The sequence below is a fragment of the Pipistrellus hanaki genome, assembly GCF_964339955.1.
Source record: "Pipistrellus hanaki genome assembly, chromosome: 16".
Lineage (NCBI taxonomy): Eukaryota > Metazoa > Chordata > Mammalia > Chiroptera > Vespertilionidae > Pipistrellus > Pipistrellus hanaki.
In genome coordinates this window covers 272467-298979 of record NC_140518.1, presented here as the reverse complement: position 1 = coordinate 298979, position 26513 = coordinate 272467, and the positions used below count along the sequence as shown (strand labels likewise).

At 51.1% G+C, this 26513-nt stretch overlaps 1 protein-coding gene across 3 annotated transcripts; it reads left to right on the top strand.

The window, feature by feature from the left end:
• Positions 1–26513, top strand: FOXK2 (forkhead box K2). Of its 3 annotated transcripts, XR_014792971.1 has the most exons (10): positions 3–482; positions 11012–11206; positions 12369–12516; positions 12941–13087; positions 18359–18552; positions 19339–19514; positions 20389–20685; positions 20829–21038; positions 23165–25056; positions 25092–26513. XR_014792971.1 is itself a non-coding variant. In XM_084861966.1 (9 exons), exons 1-9 carry the CDS (start codon positions 76–78, stop codon positions 23359–23361), a joined length of 1968 nt encoding a protein of 655 aa, XP_084718092.1. In that variant the 5' UTR covers positions 1–75; the 3' UTR covers positions 23362–26513. The 3 variants fall into 3 exon arrangements, 2 of the variants coding, with proteins under 2 accessions (XP_084718092.1, XP_084718091.1); XM_084861966.1 differs by having other exon boundaries at positions 1–482; positions 23168–26513; XM_084861965.1 differs by having other exon boundaries at positions 23165–26513.

Genomic DNA, 26513 nt, shown 5'->3' with positions numbered 1-26513 from the left:
GCTCGCCGGCCGGCGGCCTCGCTGGGCCTCAGCTCCGTGGCGGCGGCGGCGGAAGGCGCCGGCCCGCGCAGGCCCATGGCGGCGGCCGCGGCGCTCCCGGGCGCGGGCGGGCCTCCCGCGGGCGGCGGGGCCGGCGGCGGCGGCGCGGGCGGCGGGTCCCCGCCGGGCGGCTGGGCCGTGGCGCGCCTCGAGGGCCGCGAGTTCGAGTACCTGATGAAGAAGCGCTCGGTGACCATCGGCCGCAACTCGTCGCAGGGCTCGGTGGACGTGAGCATGGGCCACTCGAGCTTCATCTCCCGGCGCCACCTGGAGATCTTCACGCCCCCGGGCGGCGGCCATGGCGGGGCGGCCCCCGACTCCTCCACGCAGCCCGGGCCCGACGCCGGCGGCGACTTCTACCTGCGCTGCCTCGGCAAGAACGGCGTGTTCGTGGACGGCGTGTTCCAGAGGCGCGGGGCGCCGCCGCTGCAGCTGCCGCGCGTGTGAGTGGGGGCCGGGCCCGAGGCGCGCCCCCGGGAGGACCCGACCCCGACCCCGACCCGCCCATCCTGCCCGCGGCCCGCACCCGGCCGCCCTCCTCTCACCCGCGACCGACCCCCACCCGTCACCGGCTGGACCCCAACCCCGGCTTCGTGCACCCCGCTCACCAGGGCGCAGAGCGCAGCCGCAGCCGGCGACCCGTCCGCCCCCCAGAAGCTCAGGCTTCAGGCTTAGGCACCTGTGCACGTGGGTCCGGGGTGTTGGTGGTTATTATTATTATTATTATTATTATTGTTATTGTTGTTGCTCCTCTGTGTGTGGTGGGAGTTTGCATGTATTTTTCACAGCCAGCGCGTAGGCAGAACGTTAAGCTAGTCGGTGGAACTGCCAGAACGAAAACTGCATTTTCTTTCCTGCCCGGAGCCGGGGTCCTGTCACTCCTTCCCGTTCCGCAGGCTCTGGCAGTGAGTCACTCTCAGAGCGTGATCTGGGAGCTGCGGGTCCCCCTTTCCCCAGGCCCGCCTGCGTCCCGCAGCCTGGAGATGGTGCGATTTTAGGTCTTTGCCGGCACCTTGGAATTTCGGGGAAAGGGGACACTTTTGACACGACTTCCTAAAAGTCAGGTGCTTTGCGTTCGTCCAGGGAGCTGGGAGCTGCCGGGAAGGTCGTCCTGCCTCGCCATCCGCCCCCCTCGGGCCTGTGGTTCCACGGAGTCGCCTGCCTGGAAGCCCCTTGCTCTTGGGGGGCGCCGTCACTCCTCAGGGGTCCGGGCTGACGGTGGCGAGGGGAGCCCCTGTCCGCAGGCGGAATGTCACTGCTTTTAGCCGCTCTTGGCTTCCGTGGCGTGTGCTGTGCGATGCCGGGCAGCCTGGGACGCGGCCCTGCCTTCCCGGCCCTATGGGAGCTGTTCCGCCCACAGCGCTGCCCAGCACCGAGGTGTGGGGTGTGCTGTTCGCAAGGACCATGTCACAACAGTCAGGATGTTGTGTCTTCACTCTGAGGAGGTTGAAATTTTTTTTAAAGAGAATTCTTGTTACCTCTCTGCCCAGAACATTCGTGTCGACATGCTCAGCGTGGAAGTAGTTTGGCCTTTTGGTGAGAGAACGGAATTCATACTTTCTGAGAGGCAGGTGAGCCTTGCAGAGAGAGGACTCAGAAAGCGGTGGGTGGGGTGGAGTGGGGTGGGCAGACCTGGGCCCGGGCCCCTCTGCCCACCCAGGGGGTGCTCCTTTTTCAGAGAAGGGAGTTTTGCATTTGCAACATGAATAAGTGGGTGACTGTAAGACTTGGCAGCAGCTCCCTTTTTGCAAGGCATCATTTTTAAGGTTTTTATTGTAGGGAGGTAACAGTACAGGTTGATGGAATAAATTGGGTAAAGATGGTTGGCACTAGCTAAATGTAGACAAACTTTTAAAAATTCTTCTTGAAATTAAACTCATTTTTATGCTACAAGTTCTTTGAAGTTAAAACATCAAATTGTGTAAGTTTGAAAGCACAGGTAATGTGGAGCAGTTCTGCAGAGGTTGGATATCCTATTGTTTCAAATTCGCCTACTGAATTGACAGTCACTGTGGAGTTAAAAAGTAGGACACCCCATGGTTGGTCTGTTACTTGAATGACAAGGATTTTATTCTAATTCCAACATTAAGATGAATGTACATTTTGTAGTTAGTATTAAATATTTACATACAGAGTAGAGTATATGAGTAGTTTAGGCTTAAATTGTGCTTCATCATTTTTTTTTAATATATCTTTTTTTTAATATATTTTATTGATTTTTTTACAGAGAGGAAGAGAGAGGGATAGAGAGTTAGAAACATCGATGAGAGAGAATCATCGATCAGCTGCTTCTGGCACACCCACCACTGGGGATGTGCCCACAACCAAGGTACATGCCCTTGACCGGAATCGAACCCGGGACCCTTCAGTCCACAGGCATCGGCTCTATCCACTGAGCCAAACTGGTTTCGGCTGTGCTTCATCATTTTATTAAAATACCAAATGTAGCCGAAACCTGTTTGGCTCAGTGGATAGAGTGTCGTCGGTCTGCAGACTCGGGTCCCAAGTTCCATTCCGGTCAAGGGCATGTACGTTGGTTGCTGGCTGTGGGGAGTGTGCAGGAGGCGGCTGGTCGATGTGTCTCTCTCATCGATGTTTCTATCTCTCTATCCCTCTCCCTTCCTCTCTGTGAAAAATCAATAAAATATATTTTAAAAAAAGAATTATTAAAATACCAAATGTACTAATTTGGGGGGAATAGATAAAGATGAGGATGTGATGAGTATTCTTAATGGTTTGAGTAAGATGTGAATAGGAGCACCTCTTCCTCAGTGGTTGGTGAGCCCCGTGCCCAGCATGGAGCAGTGTGTGTGTGTGTGTGTGTGTACACGCACGTGTGTGGAGAGAGGGCGGGATGGCAGAGATGAGAGCTATGTACAAGAATGCCAGGGCCTGTGGTTTTCCAGAAAACAAGTGATTTCCACAACGTATGCAGGGCTAAGATAAAAAGAAAAGCATCGTTTTATCCCCAAGAGTGTCTGACTTGGCTGGAGGTGCAGGAGTTACTGGTGTGAGCTCGGTGGGGAGCCCTGGGTGACCCGGGCAGGGCTGGACGTGGGCAGGTTGAGGTGGGCTTGTGGGCATGGCGGGGCTGGAGGCGGCTGGAGAAGGTGAATTCTGGCTGGAGGAGCCTGGGGGCGAGCTGTGGAGCCCGAGGGTTGGCGGGGCTGGTGGGGGATCGGCTTTCAGAGCGGCAGAGACAGAATGAAGACTGTCCTCTTGAGGACAGGCTCCGCCTTTGTCTGTGGACCTGGTCTGGGGCTGAGTGAGCAGTGAAGTGTTGTAGCTAGATTGGTTGGACAGGAATGTCTGAGTGTGTTGTTACTCTTGTTGCCATGGTAGCAAGCAAAGTATAATTTATAAGTAATAAGCAATTCTTTAACAATTGTTCATACTTTGAGATGTCGACTGAATTTGACGTTATTTTTTTATCAATAAGATCCTACAGTATCTAGTAGCCAACATAAACAGAAGAAGTTGGATTTATTATTGTTCCAAACTATTTAACATGCAGAAGTGCCACTGTTTATTTTGAAGGGTGGCCGTGTTCCTAGGCTAAACGAGCTGTCAGTGATCCAGCAGCCCCGCCTTTTCGTTGTGGCGAGTTTTAGCTTGCAGGTCATGCTCGGTGATGTCACACGTGCAGACTTTCTCACTAAGTTAGAGGTGGCGTCCTGTGAGGTGGGACTGGAAAGAGGCCACGGACAGTGGCTTCCGGAGCTTTCCCGGGGAGCTCCAGGAACTCACAGGCTGGGTCTTGCTCAGAAACAGGGATGGGGCAGAACTGAGGTTCCCAGAGAACAGCAGACCACAAAGAGGGCAGTGATGGGGGCCTGCGGAGAGGAGCGGTCTCAGGAAAGGACAGCGCCCTGCAGCACAGCGGTCAGGATGTTTACGGCGAGGAAGGTGGCTGCCTGTGAGGTGGGGATGGAGGAGGCAGTGGGGTAAGAAGGGTTTGTGGGGTGGGTGTGGTATCGTAAGGAAAGCGGAGAGGTTGGGTAGGAGGCGTGGAGACCCTGTGGATGGCCAGTGTGCATTGGTGAGGGAACCACTGAGAGATGAAGCAGAGGCCCAGATGGCCAGGGAGTGGACACAGACGAGGTGTGAAGGAGGCAGAGTTCCCAGGAGAGGAAGATTAAATGGGGAGTCTTGTTTGAAGGCCCGACAGAGCCAGAGCCACTAGCGGGCCTTTTCCTTTGTTCATTCACTTAAGTTTTTTTTACGTCCCTCCCCCGGCCCTCCCTGCTTTTGGCAGCCGTCAGCTTGTTCTCTGCATCAGTGGTGCCTTTGGGTTGTAGGGTTGGCTGAACCCCTTCACTTTATGACCTGAGACTCTGACTAGCTTGTTGGCAGAGCTGAGAGTGGGTTCCAGGAGGCAGACTCTGGGACTCACGAGTGGAGGCAGATGCACACAGCAGAGGGGCAGAGGAGCTTTGCACTGTGAAGTCTCAGGGTACAAATTAACTACTTTTAGTGACCACTATGCATTTTTCTTGAAAAGCTACAGCATGCTTTCATTTGGCAAATGGATATACATTTTTATCACTGGTTTGTAGACATCGGGGGACACGTGCAGCTATTTTAGCACAGTTGTTACTTGACTAAGTTAAAAACAACCACCACCAGCTCACTTCTTCACTGAGTGTTTAGTAGTTCTTCCGGGGGTAAAACTGTTCGTTTTAATGCTCACTTAATGAGTAGTTTAAGACGGTTGAGGTTTAAATCATTTGAATTCCTAACATGTTTTGAGGAACAAGCCTGCGTGGTGGGACTCGTGTGCCCACTCACTGTATCCGGACGCGGCGAGGATGGCTCTGGAGCTGGACTGCCTGCGTTCTCGTTCCCTCGCCGGTGACATGGGATCATGACTGCCTGTCATCATGGGACACAGTTAGCACCGTGCCTGTGCCCCTGCTCGACATGGGTTTGTCCATCACCGTGTCCTGGGGTGGAGGGCCGTGGGGACCCAGGGTGACAGGCATGTGATGTGGTCGGCGTCAGCTGGCAGCCAGGCCTGGAGAGGTCCATCGCGGTGTGTGTGTGTGTGTGTGTGTGTGTGTGTGTGTGTGTGGGTGCGCGCGCGCACCCTCACCAAGGCTCCTTCCAACCTGTCAGCTCATCACAAACATTCCTGTTTCCGGGGAAGAGGAAGGGCGCTCTGCCTGGGCTCCATCTGGAAACTGAGGGGAGGGACAGTGTTCATCGCAGCGGTCCATCGTAGAGCTTTGCCCTTTACAGTGCACTGTTTTCTTAAACGGCCTTTTTGATGTGTGAGAACCACATACGCTTTTGGAAGCTGGGCCAAGGTTTCTTTCTGGGGCTCCCCTGCAGGGCTCCAGGCAGGGGAGTGGCTGGGGGGTGCCTAGGAGTGATGGGTCCAGGAGCCCCTTTCCCTGCGAGGCTCTCTTCTCACTCAGCTCTCTCCCCTGCTGCTCCTCCCAGGGGGGACCAGGTCCTAGACGTGGCTCAGAGCCAAAACCTGTGCTCACTGACTGCTGGTGAGGACATGGCTGTTCTGGGAGCATTCTCTCATGCCGGTCACCGAGAGACCGGCTTCTAGTCAGACACAGCGCCCGTTCCCCTTCCCCTTCCCCTGCTGACCCGCAGGGACCACCTGGAGCCGCAGGTGCAGAAGCTCAGCAGAGCCTCATGGATAGCTGGTGGTCATCTTCCAGAAGGTGAGGCTCTTAAAGCAACACAGAGTTTTCTGTTGTAAAAGGCTCTGCTGAGGAGAAAGGTTTTTGTGGAAAATGAAGAATAGTTCTGGCACTTCGGTCCCAGTTTTTATGAGGATTTTTGAATTTGCTCATGAACCTTTATACACCAGGGCGTGTGAAAGGCACTCATTCCTATGGTTTGAAACAGTTACTCTACAGGAGACAGGAAACCCTATACGAGTAAATTGGAGGCTTACTTCCAACTTAGTTTTGGGCTTCTGTGTTTTTGTTTTGTTTGTTTGGTGTTTTCAGGATATAATAGCTTTTTGAGTGCAAAGGTGATGTTTTAAAAATGCTAGTTTTTCCATTTCTAAACAATGGAGGATGTCAGGATGGTGCCCATCAGTTTTTGCAGCTGTTGGAGTTACAAGGGAGAAGATATAGTTTAAATCGCCCATCCTGATTCCTCCTGAGTCTTCTGTTCCCACTTTGCCTGGTCTCCTAGATGTAATGCTTGGTTGACAGGTTTTTTCTTTTTGTTTCTGATGAAAAAATCCATCTTATTGAGAGAGTCCTTATATATGAGAAGTTAACTTCTCTCTTGCTGTTTTCAAAATTCTCTCTTTGTCTTTTGATGGTTTAATCATAATGTCTCAATAGGAGGGTGTTGTGTTTATTCAACTTGGGGTTTCTTGAGCTTCTTGGATGTGTAGGTTCGTGTCTTTCATTTGGAAAGTTTTCAGCTGTTATTTTTTCGAATATCCTTTCTGCCCCTTTCTCTCTACACCTTGTGATTCTCTAGTGCAGTGTTTCCCAAACTTCTCTCATGGTGAGAATCACCTGGTGGAGTTGTTAAATACAGATTCCTGAATCCCAACTAAGAAGTGCTAAAGTGGTAAAATTGTATACTTAACTAGTTTAGAGCACTAGTTAAGTATACAGTTTTACCTATATGTTCCCAAAAATTCTAGTTTAGCACTTCTTAGATGGGATTCAGGAATCTGTAGTTTAACAACTCCACCAGGTGATTCTCATCATGAGAGAAGTTTGGGAAACACTGCTCTAGTGTATGTTGTTGGTCTGCCTGCTAATGTCCCATGAATCCTTTGGCTCTGTTCACTTTTCTTTTCACTCAGACTTGATAACTTCAAGTTTGTGGTTTTTATATCTGCTTGTTCAAATATGCTATTAGATCCCTATGCTGAATTTTTCATTTTAATTACTCTACTTTCTGTTTCATTCCTTCTTTTAATTTCTCCTTATATTCCTGTCTTGTTCATACATCATTTTCCTGTTTTCTTTAGTTCTTTGTGATTTAAAAAAATATATATTTTATTGATTTTTGTACAGAGAGGAAGGGAGAGAGATAGAGAGTTAGAAACATCAATGAGAGAGAGTCATTGATCAGCTGCCTCTTGCACACCCCCTACTGGGGATATGCCCGCAACCAAGGTACATGTTCTTGACCGGAATCGAACCCGGGGCCCTGCAGTCCCCAAGCCGACGCTCTATCCATTGAGCCAAACCGGTCCTGGCTCTTTGTGATTTTTTTGAGCTGTTTGAACATATTTAACACAGTTGTTTTAAAATCTTTGACTAGCAAGTCCTATGTCTCACCTTCTTCAGATTTGTTAAATTGTTTTGTTCCTTTGACTGAGCCATACTTTCCTGCTTATGTTTTGTGATTTCCTTGTTGGAAACTGGATATTTGACTTTTATAATGGAATAGATCTGGAAATCAAATTGTCCTTCCTAGGGTTTGCTGTTTGTTGTTGGTTGAAGGCCATAGGAGTCCTTTGTACCTAGTGACTTTCCCAGACTTATTGCAAAGACTGTCCTCCTCGACAGTGTGATCCCCGAAGTCCTGTTTCATAGCTTATGTCAGCCAGTGTTTTGACAGGTTTCCTCGAATACCAGGAGCTCTTCCATCTGAGTCTTTGCAAATTGGGTCTGTGCTCTGGGTCAGGCTGGCACTGCCTAGGGGTCAGCCCAGGGTGTCTGGTGAAGTATCTGTTCAGGTCTTTTACTCCTTTTTTTTTCTTTTTAAAAATACATTTTTATTGATTTCAGAAAGGGAGAGAGAGAATCATCAATGATGAGAAAGAATCACTAATTGGCTGCCTCCTGCACAGCCCACACTGGGGATTAAGCCCTTAACTTGGGCCTGTGCCCTGACCAGCCATGACCTTCTGGTTGATTGGTTGTCGCTCAGCCACTGTCTTTTGCTCATTTTAAAGTTGGATTGTTTTCCTCTTGACTTGTAAGAGCTCTCTTCATATTTTAGGTAACAGACCTTGATCGGGATGTCTTTCGCAAATATTTTCTCCCAGGCTGGCTTGTCTTCTCATTCCCTTGATGAATGTCTTTAACAAAAAAACAAGAAAGAAACAATAGCTAAGATTTAAGAGTGCTTACCTATGTTCCAGACACACTTGTAAGTGCTCTTTAAAAGTGTTGTCTTATTGTGGTAAAATACACACAACATGGTATTTGCCATATTGACATGCACAGCTCAGTGGAGCCTTCCATTACCGCCATCTCCAGTGCCCGTCTTATAAAACTGAAACTGTCCTCATGAAACCCTAGCTCCTCACCCCCACCTTCAGCCCCAGCACCCACCACTGTGCTCCCTGCTGCCACCTGTCAGGCTACTCTAGGGACCTCATGTGGAATCGTGCGTGCGTGTCTGCCCTTTTGTGTCTGGCTTACTTTACTCAGCATGGTGCTCTCCAGATCCAGCCATTTGTTGCAGGTGTCAGGATTCCTGGTGAAATGTTATTTAAAAAACAAGACACATTGCAGTTTGGTCATTTATGGAGTGGGGTTAAATTTTTGAAGATAAGACGTGACGGAAAGTGGGGTTCTAGTTACCAAGAAGGCAGTAGGTGAAAAGAGCGTTTTTGTGTATAAATGGGACATTTTTCCTTAGGAGGTTTTGTGAGGGCCTCCGTGGGTGTGCCAGTTAAGAGGCGGGGCTGGGAAAACGGCAGGTGCCGCTTGTCTGCTGGATCCCAGGGCCTGCCTCTCAGGGCAGCTTCTCTCGCTGGCTTAGTGTCTATGTGAATGGTTCTGGGTCCACTCTGAGCTGCTGTTAGAGCCGGGAGCCTTGGGAAGGCTGTGGGCAGGAGGAGTCTGATGGCTTTAAATTTTTATGTGCATTTATTGCCATTTGATGACAACAACAAACGTACAAATCGAGATTCTACTCTGGACAGTGGCTCAGTGGGTTAATTTTTTAAGTAAGCTATCTGATTTCCTCTTGAACAAGTCAGAATATTTCTGGAGAAATTCTGAAGGAAAGGCACCAGCAGGCAGTGCATAGACAGGACCCGTCTGAAGCCCGGCAGCCGTGGTGTCTCGGGTTTTGAAAGTAGCACAGTGCGTGTGCGCCCAGCACCCTGTCATCCAGTGTGGCACAACACATGCATATTCTAAGTGGGATAATTAAAGACTATAATTAGCTCCTCGGTTCAGGTCAGAATTGGCTGTCATCAGATTTCAGGTCAAGCTTTTTGGAGCTGTTATGCTTTTTGGAAAATGTGAACAAGGGACTGTGGACCTGTTTAGGCACAGAGGCTACCTGAAGGCAAGGCCTTAGGGTGGGGATGTGGAGTCAGGTGCTGACAGGCGGCTGGCCCCGGAGCTTGAAGCCTCCTGCATCCCCCCCATCCCTCTGTCCCCGGCTGCCGTCCTGTGTCGTGTCCACATCAGTGTTCCTTTCTGTGGGAGCTGCCGCTCCTCCTCCAGGACCTCGGACTCGCCCTCTCCTCATCCATCCTTGTCCACTCTGCTTCTCTGAATACTGTTACTGATCTGAATTGGTTCTGTTCTGTCCACTGAGGCTGTGGTGGAGGACTGGCCTCTGAGGGAAGTCAGGGGCAGGGCCTGATGGCAGGGAGGCCCCAACCCTGCTGAGAGAGGTCTCCTGCCCCAACTAAGAGCTGGGCAGTATCACCTGACGACGTCGCCGGGCGTACAGGGGACCGTGTGCTGGTCCTTCCTTGGCGAGCGTCCAAGTGGGACAGGGTGGTGGGCAGAGCAGCTGAACACCATCACTGGTCTTTGGTTGTTTAAAAATATAACCCGAATCAGGTGCTTGTAACTGGGTGTGAAATGCAGGCTCTGAGACCATGAATCTGTGGAGCTATTTTTAACTTTTATTCTTTGAAGGCATTTGGCTTGCTTTTTTTTTTTTTTAATATACTTGAGTCATGGCAAAGAAGCTATATTGAAGGTAAACCAGAGTGTTGAATTATAAACCTTTCCCCCCCAAATTTAATGTCTGACTTTTGCTTGCTCAGTGAAAAAGCTGATAGTTTTTTAAGTAACAGGAGTGATTTTTCTTAAATAAGAAAGTCACAAAATTGTCTGTGCTTAGTGACCCAATTATTCTTGTATGTTTATCTTGAAAGGAATAATGGATAGTAAGGATACTAAAGTCTGCTTTAAATCTTCTGTCCTAAAATGGATTTATGCATTTATTTTTTACTTATTTTTTAAAATATATTTTATTTTTTACAGAGAGGAAGAGAGAGGGATAGAGAGTAAGAAATATTGATGAGAGACAATCATCGATCAGCTGCCTCTTGCACACCCCCCAATGGGGATGTGCCCGCAACCAAGGTACATGCCCTTGACCGGAATCGAACCAGGGACCTTTCAGTCCGCAGCCAACACTATCCATTGAGCCAGACCAGTTTCGGCTATTATTTACTTATTTACTTTTAGATATTTTTATTTTATTGATTTCAGAGAGGAAGGAAGAAAGAGAGAGAAACATCAATGATGAGAGAGAATCATTGATCGGCTGCCTCTTGCATGTCTCACACTGGGGATCAAGCCCACAACCCAGGCATGTGTCCTGACCGGGAATCAAACTGTGACTTCCTGGTTCATAGGTTGATGCTCAACAACTGGGCAATTTTGTGCATTTATTTTAAAAGGAGTAATGCCTAGGCTTGGGGTTTGATCCCAGGTCAGGGTGTAATGTTTCTCTCTAAGATGAATAAACATTTGTTCGGATGAGGATTTTAAAAAAAATGCAGATTGAGTGGTATTTGAGTCTTTTTTGAGTCCCCTTTTTTTTCTATTTGGCTGGTCTGAAGTTTTTGTTTGTACTCGTGTTTTAAAGTCATAAATGCTTGGTTTGTGGTTTCGTTCATTCAGCTGCTCATAATGTGAGGTGGGCTTCTCAGAGGCTCCTCCCCAGCAGACTGGTCTCGTGAGCATTTGGGGCAGGTGGGCTCTGTGTCCTGCTAGGTTGGGCACTCCATCCTCTAGTCCAGCCACAGGCCCTGACGCTGGCTCTTTTTCAGGTGCACGTTCAGGTTCCCGAGCACAAACATCAAGATCACGTTCACTGCGCTGTCCAGCGAGAAGAGGGAGAAGCAGGAGGCACCCGAGTCTCCTGTGAAGCCCGTGCAGGCCCACATCTCGCCGCTGACCATCAACATTCCAGACTCCATGGCCCACCTCATCAGCCCCCTGCCCTCCCCTACGGGAACCATCAGGTACGCAGGCCTGCTCGGGGATGGCCATGTATGGTCCGTGTCCGCATCTCTGTCCTCTCCTCCAGTCTTTTTTTTTTTTTTTTTTAATATATTTTATTGATTTTAGAGAGGAAGGAAGAGGGAGAGAAGGATAGAAACATCAATGATGAGAGAGAATCATTGATTGGCTGCCTACTGGGGAATCAAGCCCACAACCCAGGCATGTGCCCTTGGCCGGAATCAAACCTGGGACCTTTCAGTTCGCAGACTGACGCTCTATCCATTGAGCCAAACCAGCTAGGGCTCTCCTCCAGTCTTGGTCCTTTCCGGGCCATGGTGAGTCACGGGTGAGCAGGAGCACGCAAGGATCCTCTCAGCTCCCGATGTTATAAAACACGCTTCCCAGATGGTCCTAGTTTTTGCTTACTGTTCTTTTACTTGTCACATTGGTCTAAAGTCTGAGATTTTCATTTGCAGTTTGAGGCTTTTCAGTCTGCTACAGTTTTATGTAAATTCTGATGACTTGTACTTCGGATTGATGAGTTGGATCCCAGTGAAGTGACAAACTGTGTTCGTCATGATTTCCCAAGAGAGACTAGGCTCCTCGGGCAGCGGAGGAGGGTGCTTTTGGGGTACACTGTCCCCAGTGGAACCTGAAGCCCAGTACACTGTGTTCAGGTTGTGCCTTGCTCACAGAAGACAATAGCTGAGTGCCAGGTCAAAAACAGCCATGGGACCCTGCAGGTTGCTGCCCTCCCCTTCTCAACTCGCCCTAACCATCTTGGGTGGCTGCAGGCACGTCCTTCCCGCCTGTCCTCAGCTCCCTGGTCTAGGGGAGAGCTTGTGCTATGTCCCTCCCCCAGGCTGGAGCTGGAGCCATACATAACGTGTGGCCTGTCTTTGGTGAGTTCCAGGACCAACCTGAGCTGCTCTTCCTCGCTGGTGAAGGGGGCCAGCCCTCTTGTGAGGGTTTGCTTTGTGATCATGTGATTTGACACATGTGGAATAAATCCCGATTGTTGGGATGATCTTCAGTTTCCCAGAGAATGAGTGAGTTATTTTCCATGGGAAATGCTGACATTCTCTTACTTTCACAGATGTTTTCCCTGAAATCAGAACCAGGTATGAAGCACGGTGTGAGGGTCACTCTGATAGGCTGACGCGACGTCTTTCTCGTCCACAGCGCTGCCAACTCCTGCCCGTCCAGCCCCCGGGGAGCAGGGTCCTCAGGGTACAAAATGGGCCGCGTGATCCCCTCTGACCTCCATCTGATGGCTGACAGCTCACAGCCAGAAAACGAAAAGGAAGCTTCGGGTGGAGACAGCCCAAAGGTAAATGTTTCCTAGTCTTGAAATGGAACCCGGGGACATCGTGTAGACAGCGCCCTTGCTGTGTGGCCTGCGTGTCTAGTAGCCTCCGACCAGGCCTTGGGGAAGCACGTGGTCTGTCAGTGACGAGCACGGCGGCGTGGACGTGGCTGGCTCTGGGCTCACTGGTCACTGCTCAGCCTGCTCTCGGGAGGGGTCTGCTGAGAGCTGAGCACATGGGGGTACAGGAGAACCCTTCATCCTTGTGGGGTGACGTCCATTGTGTCCCAGTGCTGAAGGTGGCGTGTGTGCACACGTCTGAACACACATGTATGCACACAAACCACACATACTAAAACCACCAAGAATCCTAAATTTTAGTACATTTAGTAAAAGGTTTTGATAACTTCATTACTTTGTGTGTGTTTTTTTCCCCACTTGAATACAGGATGATTCAAAGCCACCTTATTCCTATGCACAATTAATTGTACAAGCAATTACAATGGCTCCTGATAAACAGCTCACCCTCAATGGAATTTACACGCACATCACTAAAAACTACCCATACTACCGGACTGCGGACAAGGGCTGGCAGGTAAATCCATTCCAGTTTGTTACGAAGTGGGGCTATTCACAGCTGAGAGGGGAGCTCAGCCATATGGTGTGACTGGGCCCAGGGGAGAAGGTGCTGAGTGAGGGGGTGGCGTTCCCTCTCGGAGAATTGGTGCCGAGTGGAAGGAATGGTGGCTCTCTGACGCCCCTCAGCCTACCCTCTGCACTGTCACGATCCCCCCGGGGCGGGGGGGCGGGGAGGCAGGCGTGTTGCTGGTTCTCTTTGATTAGGGCCGGCACGTCCTGTCTGAAATGGAGGAGTGAGTCCGGCATTGTTGTCTCCCTTATGCATTCTGTCTGCTGAGTACCCCACTTTTAGAAGTTTGCCTAGAGACAGTTTTCAAACTATTTTACTGAGGAACCCTTCTTCAAAGATATCTTCCCGGTTGGCCAGGACATAAAACATGGATGCCCCCCATCGCCTGCTAAAGTGGGGAGCCCTCCTGCCTGTCCGCCTGCACTTCAACCCTTTCCTGGGTGTCTGGAACCAGTGTCCTCAGAGGACACTTTGAAATCAGTGCATAATATTTGCATGGCTTAGCTTTTTAATTTAGTTTCATTTTTAAACCTTTACATTGTGGGGTGTTCTTTTCTGTGTGTCTGTTGTGTATTTACTGGGTATGTAATATACAGTAGGATCTCTATGATTCAGACAGTATAGAAAAGGGTAAATTTGAAGTCTAGAATGTTAAAGCATAATGAGAGAGAGAAAAAATGCACATTTATAACTTTTAAATTCATGAAGTAACCAGGAATGGCTAGAGTTCTTTGAGGCTTAATGAGTAAATGATCTTGTGACAAATGTGTCTGTTGAACCATAACCAAATGATGTAGGCAAGGGCGGGGTCGGGGGGCATTTTCTGTTTAACAGAAGGTAAAAACTGATTTCTTCCGCCTGCAGAGGGACATGTGAGTAAAGCAGGCTTCCGGGCAAGCCAAGTGCTTCCGGCTAAGGTCCTAGTCAGGCAGGGTCTTCAGTGGTGGGACCCAGCCTCCCTCCTGGCCAAGGTGCTCACACGGGCGGCCTTCCTGGTGGCAGTGAGAGGACGACAGGGGAGGCTCCCTGTCAGCCACCTGGAGGGCTCTTCGCAGTTGCCTGATGAAACCTTGCAGAGCTTATCGGACTGTAGCTGGGCGGCGAGGCTGGGCTTGGAGGGAGCGGGGCTGACAGAAGCAGGATCACGTCTGGCTGCTGCGGAGCTCAGCTCCCTGTGTGCGGGATTCTGATGCTGGGAAAAGCCAGGCAGCTGGGCTTGATGGGAGTGAGAGTTTCTGGCCAGAATTAAGGACCATTTCCCTTACGGTCGTATTTCCCTGTGTTTCCAAACATCCATTTGAATGAGAGCGGCTTCTGAGCATCAAAAGGTTTTCTGGCTAAAGAGCGCCCAGGGACCAGGGCCATGGTCGTGGCGACGGGAGTGGATGCCCTGTTGCCCGGTTGCTGCTGTCTCGGGAGTGAGTTGTCAGACCCCCTCTGTTGAACTCTGTCATTAATGCTTGTTTTTATCGAAACGTCTTTTCCGCCCAGGTGAAGGTCCAAAGGTGACTGTGTCTCCTGCCTGTGTAAGGCGCTCCGGGACATTTCACACCTCCTCCAGCTGCTTTAGCGGGAAGGGGTTCGGGCTGCAGCCCTGCCTTTGCCTTAGGACACACCCTCTCTGTACTCCTCCCGCAGGCCATGGTCCTAGCTGTGCCCTGGCTGCGTGTGCCCTTCCCTGTCAGGAGAGCCTCTGAGTGCTCTTCCCATCGTCTGCCCGTGTGAGAACTCTCCCCCAGGTCGTTCCTCCTCAACCAAAGTCCTTTCCATTTTGCAGCCTGTTTTAGAAAAGAGTGGGATCCTTCTTCTTTCTAAAATGTAGGTGTCCCGGTGGCGTCCTGGCCCGGGGCGGTGTGGGGAGGGGGAGTGCGGTGTGTGTGTCTGGCTGGGCATCGGTTCCTGAGGTGTTGACACTGCCCACCCCCTTTCACACTGCCTTTCACACTGACTTGATTTCTGGCTTTGTGCATCCATGGCAGGACTTCTTCATCAATCCAGAGGAAATTCTAGGACAGAACAAGATGACCTAGGAACCTGTCTGGAGAGATGGCATGCTTCTTCCCTTTGGTTGTGTATTTGTGCCAAAATGATTTCTTTCTTTTTTTTTTATTTTTTAAAAAATATATATGTTTTATTGATTTTTCACAGAGAGGAAGGGAGAAGGATAAAAAGTTAGAAACATCAATGAGAGAGAAACATCAACCACAACCAATGAACATGCCCTTGACCGGAATCGAACCTGGGACCTTTCAGTCCGCAGACTGATGCTCTATCCACTGAGCCAAACCGGTTTCGGCCCAAAATGTTTTCTTATGATTTATAACTTCCCAGCCCAAAGTTGAGGTGTTTGTTGTGACCATGAAGAGTCTGAGAATTCTGGGGCCCTCAGCTTCTGAAAGGACCAGAACTGGTTTCTTCCCGTCGAGGGCGTGCTCTGTGCTCGCCCCACCCTGCACGTGGCCCTTCCTCTGGAAGGTGCTGGGTGTGTTTCCTGTTCCTAAGTCGCTTTACAGGCACTTTCTGTGCAAAGCGCACACTGGAGTGCTCAGTGCTGAGTGTTGGTCACTGGACAGACAAACAGCCCTTGAGGAACAGAGTCTGCATGGGAAGGACCTCAGAGGACAGTCTGAGTGACCATGTGCCTCTCCTCCTGGTCAGCTGAGGGCAGGTGGTTCCGGGTTCCCGGCAGCAGCCACAGTTGGGGTTTGGAGAGAGCATGCTCATTGTTAGACCTTTTTCCTCAGTTCAGTTTTAAAGACAGTAACTGCGTTTTCTGTGACCACTGTATCAACTTCTGTATCACTGGAGACGGACCCAGTGTGGTAGCTTGGTTTGATCAAATTACAAAGACTTTGCCCTGGCCGGGTAGCTCAGGTGGTGAGTGCTGTCCCACTTCGCCAAGGTCGTGGGTATGATCTCTGCGGGACACGTGCACGAGTCAGCCCGTGTCAGGGCAGAGGCCCATAAACCGATGTTTCTCTCCCTCCCTCCCTTCCTTCTCCTAAAAAAATCACAAAAGCCTTATTAAATTAATTTAGAAACATAGTTAATTCATCCTGTTGTGTCTACATTAAACGCTCCTATCACTTTGTCACGTTTTCTGAAGTGTTATTGGCTGGAAAATCGCAGGTGGCCCTGAGATGTCGTCAGGGTGGAGAGGGGTTTAGACCCCACTCTGTGGTGCAGACTGGGCCCTCGTACATTTCAGGACAGAACACAGCCACTCCCTGGCCTAGGAGCCTGCTTGGCAGGTGCTTCGCCTGGAGGGGGTGAAGCTGCAGCGTGGTCTATCCTCTGTGGGTCTGCAGGGTCTCCCTGTGCTCGTGTCCCTCCCCTCCCAGCAGCTGCACCCTGGCCACCCACCTCGGTCCATGCAGTGACGGGCAGGCATGGTCCTGCACTGGGACTTGGCGCCTGGTTTCCAGAACCACTGAGGAGCTCATCCCCAGGCAGCAGCTGCAAGGTTGCCTTGCTCAGAGTTGTGCGGAGTGTCCCCGCGGGCTGTGCTTTCTCAGCCGCAGCTCGGCTTATGTCTCTCTTCCAGACTGAAAGGCCTGCGGATGGCTGGAGGACTGGCTTGTCTTTGAGGGGGCAGGTTTGGTTTTCTGCAGGCTCATTCTGGAGGATAGATCCTGCTTCCGAAAGCAAATTAGTAGAGCAGGCTTTTAGGAAAAGACGGCCTAGGGGCGTGTCTTGCTTTAGAACCCCTCTGGGACCCCTCTCGTCTAGGTAAGATTGAAAGGTTTTGGCTGGTTATCAGCTAAGCTTATGATAAAACAGTTTAGCAAGTATCTATGGTTATTAAAATATAAATATTATATACATTTGTTTATAGGAATTTCATAACTCACATCACCCAGCTGGCTCCTTCACGTTGCCGTGGCCTTCAGTCTCTACCACGGCTTGTGGCTGGTACCCTTCAGCGGGCACTTGGATTGTGTGCAGAAGTATTTGCCATGCCTTGATTACTGAGCCCTCTCTGGCGATTCAGAAGTTGAGGCCATGGCTGCATTTCTAGCAGAAGGTTAATTGGGGAATTCAGAAGTGACGTTTGTATAGCCCAAACTTTTACTTTATTACCATTTAGGAACTTGGGTAGTGTGTTCATTATACATGTCAGCATTGATGTACATGCATGAAACGAGCTGAGTGCAGGGCTCTCGGCCAGCTCAGGGCCAGGTGTTCCTCAGGGTGCAGTGGAGTTTGCCCATAGCCGTCAATCTCAGCCAGGGGGCATCATTCTCAGCCAGGGGCATCAATCTCAGCCAGGGGGCATCAGTCTCAGCCAGGGGGCGTCAGTCTCAGCCAGGGGGCATCAGTCTCAGCCAGGGAGCATCAGTCTCAGCCAGGGGGCATCAGTCTCAGCCAGGGGGCATCAGTCTCAGCCAGGGGGCATCAATCTCAGCCAGGGGGCATCAGTCTCAGCCAGGGGGCATCAATCTCAGCCAGGGGGCATCAGTCTCAGCCAGGGGGCGTCAGTCTCAGCCAGGGGGCGTCAGTCTCAGCCAGGGGGCGTCAGTCTCAGCCAGGGGGCGTCAGTCTCAGCCAGGGGGCGTCAGTCTCAGCCAGGGGGCGTCAGTCTCAGCCAGGGGCGTGCTCCTGATGCGGGAATGGGCCGGAGAGGAGGGGCGTGCTCCCTGCAGGCCTCATGCAGTCACTGAGGCTCAGGGAGAAGCCGCACGAAGACGGTTCTGCAGATACTCTGTTCCCGGAGACCGTGTCACTGACACTTCTCAGCCTTGGGCTCGTTTTTCTCCTGTGCTGCTTGGCTCAATACTTGGTACTGGATTAACTCACTGTAAATGGCTATGACAGCTTCTGAAAGCGACTTCTGTGCTTAAAAAAATGTATTAAAGGATTGGCTTACCTGGGCTCAGCTGTCACTAAGTAGGGTGAGGGTGGCAGGAAAGGTCAAACGGCCATAGTGATATCCTTGGTTTCCTACCTGGAAAAAAAGGTGGAAGCTGACATTTTCCCGTTGGATTTAACTCTTTCCTCGTGGAGTAGCTCCCTGCCCTCCTGCTGAGGGCCCTCAGCCTCCCCCGTCTGCTCTCTCGGGAGGGACCGTGCCCTAGCACAGGCTGCTTTCAGACTTCCCTGCCCTCTGCAGGAGCCTGGCACCAAGGGTTCTGCTGTGCAGGGCACTGAAATGAAGCACATTTTTATTTCTCAGCAAAGAAATATATGAATTCTATGTATTTTTTTTATGTTTCATAGAATTCAATTCGCCACAATCTCTCTCTGAATCGTTATTTCATCAAAGTACCACGTTCCCAGGAAGAACCAGGCAAAGGCTCATTCTGGAGGATAGATCCTGCTTCTGAAAGCAAATTAATAGAGCAGGCTTTTAGGAAAAGACGGCCTAGGGGCGTGCCTTGCTTTAGAACCCCTCTGGGACCGCTCTCATCTAGGTAAGGATAAAAGACAAACAAAAGACCTCACTCAATGGTCAGTAATTTACCTTCGATGTGTTGGTCAACTTCCTTTGGAAAATGAAAGAAGTACCAAATGCATTATGATTAAATGTTGGGATGGGGATTTGGAAAAACAAAGTGTTGGACGCTCTGTTTTTGTTTCCAATGGTCGGAAGCAATTCAGATTGTTTGTAAAGTTTTATTTAAACTCGTTTCCAGGTAGCAGTTGCTGCTTCATTGAACTCGTTGAGTATTGTAATATGATGAGGCACAATGTATCATTTCAGATTGACCAATCCTGTGTTTTCCTTTCCTTTGGACTGTGGAAGCTCTTTAAAGCTACCTTGTAGCTGCTTAAACTGGATCAAATTATACGATATTAATTGCCTGAGTTTAAAATGACACATTTTTAACTTCATTAATGGATACTGTTTTTAAACAAAAAAGAAATGACAATAACATGAGTCTGAAGCTCCCCCAGTTTGCATACTGCCTGCTGCCTGGCCAGTGGGCACTGCTTACACAGCGTGGCAGTCCACCTCCGTGGCTGTGTGGCCTGCGCGGGGCGTGGGCAAGCAGCGCCCGGTACACAGTGACCCTGGCACAGACCAGCGAGTCTCCGCTGAGTGTCCATCTCAGGCACAGCGCTCACAGAGAAAGTCAGATTATGGGAATGATTGGCAGCAGACCAGTGACGCCTCTTTTTTGCAAAATACACTGTTCAGAAACAAGACATCGCGGGCATGCTTGACCTTTACGAACCGTCTTCTCTTTGGCATACAGAAGTGCCCCCGCCTCTCCCAATCACGCCGGAGTGCTGTCTGCTCACTCCAGCGGTGCCCAGACCCCCGAGAGCCTGTCGAGGGAAGGCTCGCCGGCCCCCCTGGAGCCCGAGCCCGGCGCCTCGCAGCCCAAGCTGGCCGTCATCCAGGAGGCACGGTTTGCCCAGAGTGCACCAGGTGAGGCGTGCAGAGGGCGGCGGGGGGAGGGCAGCGGCTCGCTGAGAAGTGGAAGAGGCTTGGTTCCCTGGTACCTGACACTGCACAGCTCCTGAGAGTTGTCTTACAGGCTCTGAGCATTCCTGCAGGTGACCCTGTGTAGATGTCTGAAGGAATTTTGAATTAAGCTGTTCCTTAGTTGCTTTATCATTTAAAAATTTATGAAAAAGAAATTCCCCCCTCCCCCCAAAAGAAATTACACATTAGGCATTGGTTGATGAGCAGCATAAAAGAGTCCATTTGATGATTGGTGAGCATTTTGCAGTTTACTTATAAAGTCACAGTGCGGAATAAAAATATGTGCCACGGGGATTAAAAAACAAACACGGAAGTGTAGAAGTGTGTCCAAATTACTAATTTTCTGGTTCCTGGTTGGTGGGTGAGTGTGCGCTTTGCTGTGTTGGAGTTCCTGGCCCCCGACCAGCTGGTCCTGTCATCTGTGTCTGCCTTGATTCAGCCCAAAGCAGAGAGAGCAGAGGCTGGCGGCAGGCTCACTGCGGCCTGGGTCCGACCTCTCGCTCCCTGGCTCGGTTGTGAGAGGAAGGCTGAGCCTGGGGAGCGTGGCCCTCAGTCGGCCCTCCACGGGCAGCCTCCTCCCATAGCCTGTGTCCAAATTGTTTTGTGAGAAAAGAACTATAGGAAGAGCTGTTGTGAGGAAGGTGGAGAGAGCAGATGTTGGGCTACTGGCGTGGAGGTTTATGACCGGGAGTGATGTGGCTGTTGCAGGTGGACAGGGCCTGCCCTGTTCTGTCAGGAAGCCGTGTGTGGTCAGGTTTGGGGAAATGGGCGGGAGGGACACAGGACACCAGCCTCAATCCTGCTCCTCCTCCCGCAGGCTCCCCGCTGTCTAGTCAGCCCGTGTTAATCGCTGTGCAGCGGCAGCTGCCCCCGACCATCAAGCCCGTCACCTACACTGTCGCTGCCCCTGTGACCACCTCGACCTCCCAGCAGCCCGTGGTGCAGACGGTTCACGTTGTCCACCAGATCCCAACCGTGTCCGTCACCAGCGTGGCCGGACTGGCCCCAGCGAACACTTACACTGTTGCCGGGCAGGCTGTGGTGGCACAGACGGCCGTGCTGGCCCCTCCTAAAGTGGAGCCACAGGAGAACGGAGACCACCGGGAAGTGAAAGGTGAGCCTCGAGGCCATTGCTGAGGCAGCTGTCCCCGCTCCAGAAGCCAGCAGGCTTGCTAGCCGCAGGGCTTTCCTGTTAGCTGGTGAGGGTCTCAGCGCCCCGCAGTATAGTCAGTGCCATTTCTGCTCTTTTTATTTCAGTGAAAGTGGAACCTATTCCTGCGCTGAGCCAGGCCACCCTGGGCACTGCCAGTCGGGTCATCCAGACGGCACAGACCACCCCTGTCCAGACAGTCACCATCGTGCCGCAGCCACCTCTAGGTCAGCACCAGCTTCCGATAAAAACTGTAACGCAAAACGGGACTCACGTGGTGCCAATCCCCGCAGCCGTGCACGGCCAGGTGAACAACGGTAAGCAGCAGGGACCCTTCCCTCCTTTCTGAAGGGCACGGTCCGAGTGTCCGTCCTGACTGTCAGGGTGACTGGTTGAGCCCTAACCCCGCAGACACCGGAGTGCTCGTGGGAGTGGCTCTCAGGATCCCCTGGAGGGACTGGGGAGGAGCGTCTGGAAAAGCCTAGAGGAAGTACTCCCCCTTTTGCGGAAGCAGCCTGAGGCTTGGATGGTGGAACCTCTCTCGGGAGGTGTCCCCTGGGGTGTCCTGGCTGAAGCCTGCGTGTCCCTATCCACCATTCCCGATCGGGTGCACGGAGCAGACAGACAGAGGGGGCTTGGCTCTGAGCTAAGAGACAGAGGTGTCTTGGTATTTTCGTCAGGGGAATTGTTTTTTTCGTTTCCTTTTTAAATTGTTTGTTGCTGCTGTGTAGAAATACAGTGGGTTTGTTCTGATCTTATCCCATAAGCTGCTGCGTTTGTTTTCTCGTGTGAATTGGTTGGATTTTCTGTGTAAAACACGTCTCTGTCCGTGGAGACAGCCTCGCTCCTCCTCCTGTGTCCTGGCCACCCGGGCCTACAGGGCAGGGAGCAGCGCAGAGGGCCCTCCTCTCCTCACCGCAGGAGCGTCAGCTTTCAGCCCGCGGCCGACACTGGCTGTGGGGCTGTCCTGTATAGGCTTGAGTATGCTGAGAAATTTCCCGCCTGCTGCTGGTTTGCCGCGTAGTTTGTCATGACAGGGTGCTGCGTCCCACCAGTGCTTTTCTGTACGAGGGGGATCCGTGGTTCTTCCCTTTGTTCTGTGTTCCTCACGGTGAGGAGCCTTTGACGGGTGTTGACTTGGGTTTGCTGAAGCTCTGCAGAGGGTATTGGCATCCGCATTCGTCAGGGATGTTGGTTGGTAGTTTTCTCAGTGTTTCTGGCAGCTTGTGGGGCTGCTTGCCGTCCTCCCGCCGCTCTCCCCCCTGGACGGGGTTCTGGGCTGTCAGGGCAGAGGGTCACCTCTCCATGCCCCTGTGATGCTGGCCAGGCCCTCTGCTGCCGGGCCCCTCGCCCTCAGGCCTGAGGATGGAAGGCCAAGGACCCCCAGTGGACGCGGCTGCCAGGGGTCATGTGTGCCAGGCGCTCACGCTGCATCGCTGGCTCTCAGCCAGTCCTCTCCCTTAGAGGCAGTGGTGCTTTCTCAATGGGAGCCACCCTTCTATTCACCGCCTGGAGTTTCCCGGTGGCGCAGAGTCTGGGGAAGGAGGAGACCCTGGTGCCCAGCAGGGACCCCCCATGTTGGCCTACGAGGAGGAAGGGCCCCCTGGCTGAGGTGGAAGCCAGGGAGAAGCTGGGAGCCTGAGCCCCGTGCCCTGCTCCCCCTCCTGTGTGAAGTTCTGAGCATTCGGCATGGAGGGGTCAGGAGCTCCTTGGCCACAACAGCAAAGCCGTCTACTGTTGGGTCACCTTTGCCTCACCCTGAGCCTCAGCCTCCTCCAGGTTCTGTCAGGAAGGCACACTTTCCGAAGTGACAAACACGATGCCCGCTGTTCCTGAACACACCATAGCCAGCCCTGGCCAGTGCACGGGAAGGTTACCTGTTCAGTTCCCCACAGGGCACACACCTGTGGTGGGTTCGATCCCTGGCTGGGTGTGTCAGCATTGATCAAGGCAACAGACCATGTTTTCTCCCTCTCCCTTCCTCTCTCACTAAAAAATCAATTAAAAAAAAAAAAGTATATATATATATGTGTGTGTGTGTGTGTGTGTGTGTGTGTATATATATATATATATATATATATATATATATATATATATTTTAAAGTATCTTAAGAGGCTAGCTGGTCTGGCTTGGTGGTTGAGTGTCAACCCAGGAGCCAGGAGGTCACTGTTCATTTCCTGGTCAGGGCACATGCCTGGGTTGTGGGATCCCCAGTGTGGGACATGGAGGAGGCAGCCAATCCATGATTCTCTCTCATCGATGTTTCTCTTTCTGAAATCAATAAATAATATATTAAAAAAAATGTATCTTAAGAAAAGTAACCAACACTCATACAGTTTATTTGCCCAGGCTCCTTTCCCCTGGGCCATCCAGGGCTGTGCAGGTCACAGGGAGAAGCTGACAAAGGCAGAGCCTGGGGTCTGACTCACTGTCTCTCTGCAGCAGCGGCGAGTCCTCTGCACATGCTGGCAACACACGCCTCAGCATCGGCCTCCCTGCCGACCAAGCGCCAGAACGGAGACCAATCAGAGCAGCCGGAGCTGAAGCGGGTCAAGACTGAAGACGGCGAGAGCATTGTCATCGCCCTGAGTGTGGACACGCCTCCAGCGGCCACGAGGGAGAAGGGCATCCAGAACTAGCGGCCGGAGAGCTTTTCTAACTTTACTGTCAACTCTGGTGCCAAAAGGAGACACTGCCCATCCTGACGCTCGGAGCGCCTCCTCTCAGTGGGCAGAGGGCCTGCGGTTGGACTTCATGTCAGCACTGAACACACAAGACCCAGGTGGCCTTACAACTCCTTCAGGACAGAAGTCACACCTGAACTTTGAAACCACACACGGAAGCCTGGTGCCGGCAATGTCTCCGCCCAGCGCTCATCTTTTAACCGCAAGCAGACTCGGTCCTTCCGAGTGAGGGTGAGGATGAGGCCCGATGCCAGCCCATCGGCCGGACAGGCCTGCCTCTGGAGGCCAGCGCAGGAGCCCCCACCTGCTCAGAGGACGCGGGGGCTGGCAGGAGAAGACAGTATTTTGTTCACACGTGGAACTAGAATATTCGGGGTGTACTTTCTTTCTTTACAAAAGAATGGGTCTTTGGCATTTCACATCACTCCATTCTACTTGGAAACTTTGGAATCACAGGACCTTTAGTGTGGGTTTCATTTGGAGAAAAAACAACAACAACGTGGTTCTGTTTGTTTTCGTTGTTTGCTGTCCGCCTGTGGGAGGACTGACTTTGTCCGTTAAAGATCAGGAGGAGCTACGAGATGACAACTGCCCGTTTTCCATCAGAGCAGCTGTGGATGCGTTTACTCCTCCAGTTCAGGGTGAGGGACGGACAGGACGCGGCCGGCTGCATGGATGAACTGCTGGACTGCGGGCTGCACTTAACTGTTTCTCTTTCTTGCTACTTTTTGTTGTTTCTTTGTGTTGACTTGGTCCCTGGCATAATTTTCCACTCTAAGTAAAACAAGTCTCCTAAGTATTGTGTGTTTAAAACAACAGAACTATTCCTACTTATTGGGGGGAGGGGGGGTAATTCAGTCCTTTGTCACACGCCCTCTCAAATGTCACCGCTCTCTTGGTGGCTTGTCCGCTATTTTAGGTGCCGTCACCGGGTCAGCACCGTCTGACCAGCTGTCTCCCAGCTCTGTTCCACGCACCCAGAGCAGCTGCTGGCTGAGCAGAAATTCCGTGTTAATACAGGGGCCTGAGAAGCAAGCGCCCTGCGGTGAAGCATGGGAAACATCGAGGTCGCTTTCTGATTTGTGATAGGAAATTCCATCTCCCTTCGAAACGGAATCCACCAAGGCTGACTGCTCTCCTGCAGAAACTAGAAGCAGGAGGACAGGCACAGGTGAGAGAATGGAAAGTAGGAGGCACCCAGGCCTTGGCTCCGGCTCCTCCGGAAGGAAGCCACTCGCCTTTCCAGAGTGTTCTCGGGGTCAGGGCTGAGCAGCCGGGCAACTAGAAAGAGGGCTTTGGCCTTATTGTGAATTTTTAAATGTCATCATCATAACGTTATTTATTTAAATGTAGTTATTTTGGTATTTAATTTTTTTTTAAGAGAGGAAAAAAAACCCCTGTATTTTCCTGATGGAATGAAATGGCTCAGAATGGTATATTTAGGCAATTTTAAAACATTTATTATTTACCTAAAGACCAAATATGATAAATCTGTTCTAAGTATTGTGTGTCAATCCAAAGTATGGAGCTGTCACAATGTTACTGCAGATCATGCATATTAAAAATTATGAAATTATTGCAAATAGCTTGATTTATAACTCAGCCATTTAAACAATAAAACGGAACCGTCCAGCGAGTGAGAGACCACGTGTGTGACAGTGGTAGAACCTTACTCGCAGAGTGAGGTTCTCCAGGCACGTTACCAACCCGGGAATGTGTATGTCTACTTGCCTGTTGTTCAGGAGGTTGGATGCTTGCAAAATATTTCAGGTTGCGCTGTGTCCCATGTGTGGGGTCGGGTCTCCTCTGAAAGGCCCACGCGCTTGTCATGCTGGTGCCCCTGCTGCGAGCTCCCGGCAGGTGAATGCACAAGACCCCCGTGGGGAGCTCAGCTTGGCGGCAGTGACCAGACACACCGTGTGTCCTGGAGGCGTGTCCATGCAGAAACCAGCCTGTCACCACCACAGAGGACTCGGGCAGATCCTTCCCACCCAGCCGGCCATCAGTTGGCTATTTCTGAGCCCAAAACATAGACCTTGTGGGTCCGGAAGAATTTCTGCTGGGATGATAAGAACCCAGTTCTCAGATTTTAGAGAGAGGATGGTTGTCCACTGTAAGGCAGCTGGAGGGCCTTCCAGAGGTGAGGATGGTCTCTCCTTTTTCCTTTTTGCTGCCATACCTAGTTGGCGCATAGAAACTTAAAAACAAGAAGACTGGAAAAAACATGGGTTAGAAAACTACCACATTCCAAGCAAGTGTTTTTCAGTTTATTTTATTTTATTTTATTTTATTTTATTTTATTTTATTTAAATATTTTTAATTGATTTTACACAGAGAGGAATTGAGAAGGATAGAGAGTTAGAAATGTCGATGAGAGAGAGACATCGACCAGCTGCCTCCTGTCCACCCCCGACAGGGGACATGCCCGCAACCAATGTACATGCCCCCGACCGGAATCGAACCCGGGACCCTTCAGTCCGCAGGCCAACGCTCTATCCACTGAGCCAAACCGGTTCCGGCAAGTGTTTTTCAATTTAACTCTGAATTTTCAAGAGCCCTCAACATACAAGGGCCACTGAGCTGCTGCCCTGCTGGAGGCCTGGTGCCAAACAGTACATGTGTGACATGGGATCCTCTCCCCCCAGCTCTCCACTGGCAGCTCCTAAAGTCTTAATTTCAAGAAATTTCTACTTTGACTTTTGCCAATCTTCGGAGTTCCCTGAGGGACCAGAAACTTCATTTCTGCAGCTTTGCCTTGAACCAAACAAAAGTACAAAAGGGAATCTCGCACGTGACCTGCAAGGCGTTGTGTGTTCGGGGTGTCTGCATGCTGGCGCTGAGCTGGTAGCAGGGTCCTCGCAGACAGCTCAGCTCTTTAAACACACCGACCCACGTCCTCCACTGGAGCCAGGGCAGCCGGAGCCATGGTCAGGGTGGGGCGGTGCCAGGACTGGGAAGTCTGTGCTCTGTGTCACGGAGATAAGTGGATCTTCAGTACCAACCGCCATTAGACCAGAGCATCATTAGAATTGTGTGCAAAGATTTGAAATCTTAAAAGTACCAAGTTCCTGAAATCCAATAAAATATTTTTATTAATTTTGATTGAA

Excerpts from the sequence above, each read along its gene's own strand:
- FOXK2 (XM_084861965.1), top strand. The coding sequence starts at position 76 with ATGGCGGCGGCCGCGGCGCTCCCGGGCGCGGGCGGGCCTCCCGCGGGC. Across the intron at positions 483-11,011 it reads CCGCTGCAGCTGCCGCGCGT|GTGCACGTTCAGGTTCCCGA; the intron begins GTGAGTGGGGGC and ends GCTCTTTTTCAG. Across the intron at positions 11,207-12,368 it reads TCCCCTACGGGAACCATCAG|CGCTGCCAACTCCTGCCCGT; the intron begins GTACGCAGGCCT and ends TCTCGTCCACAG.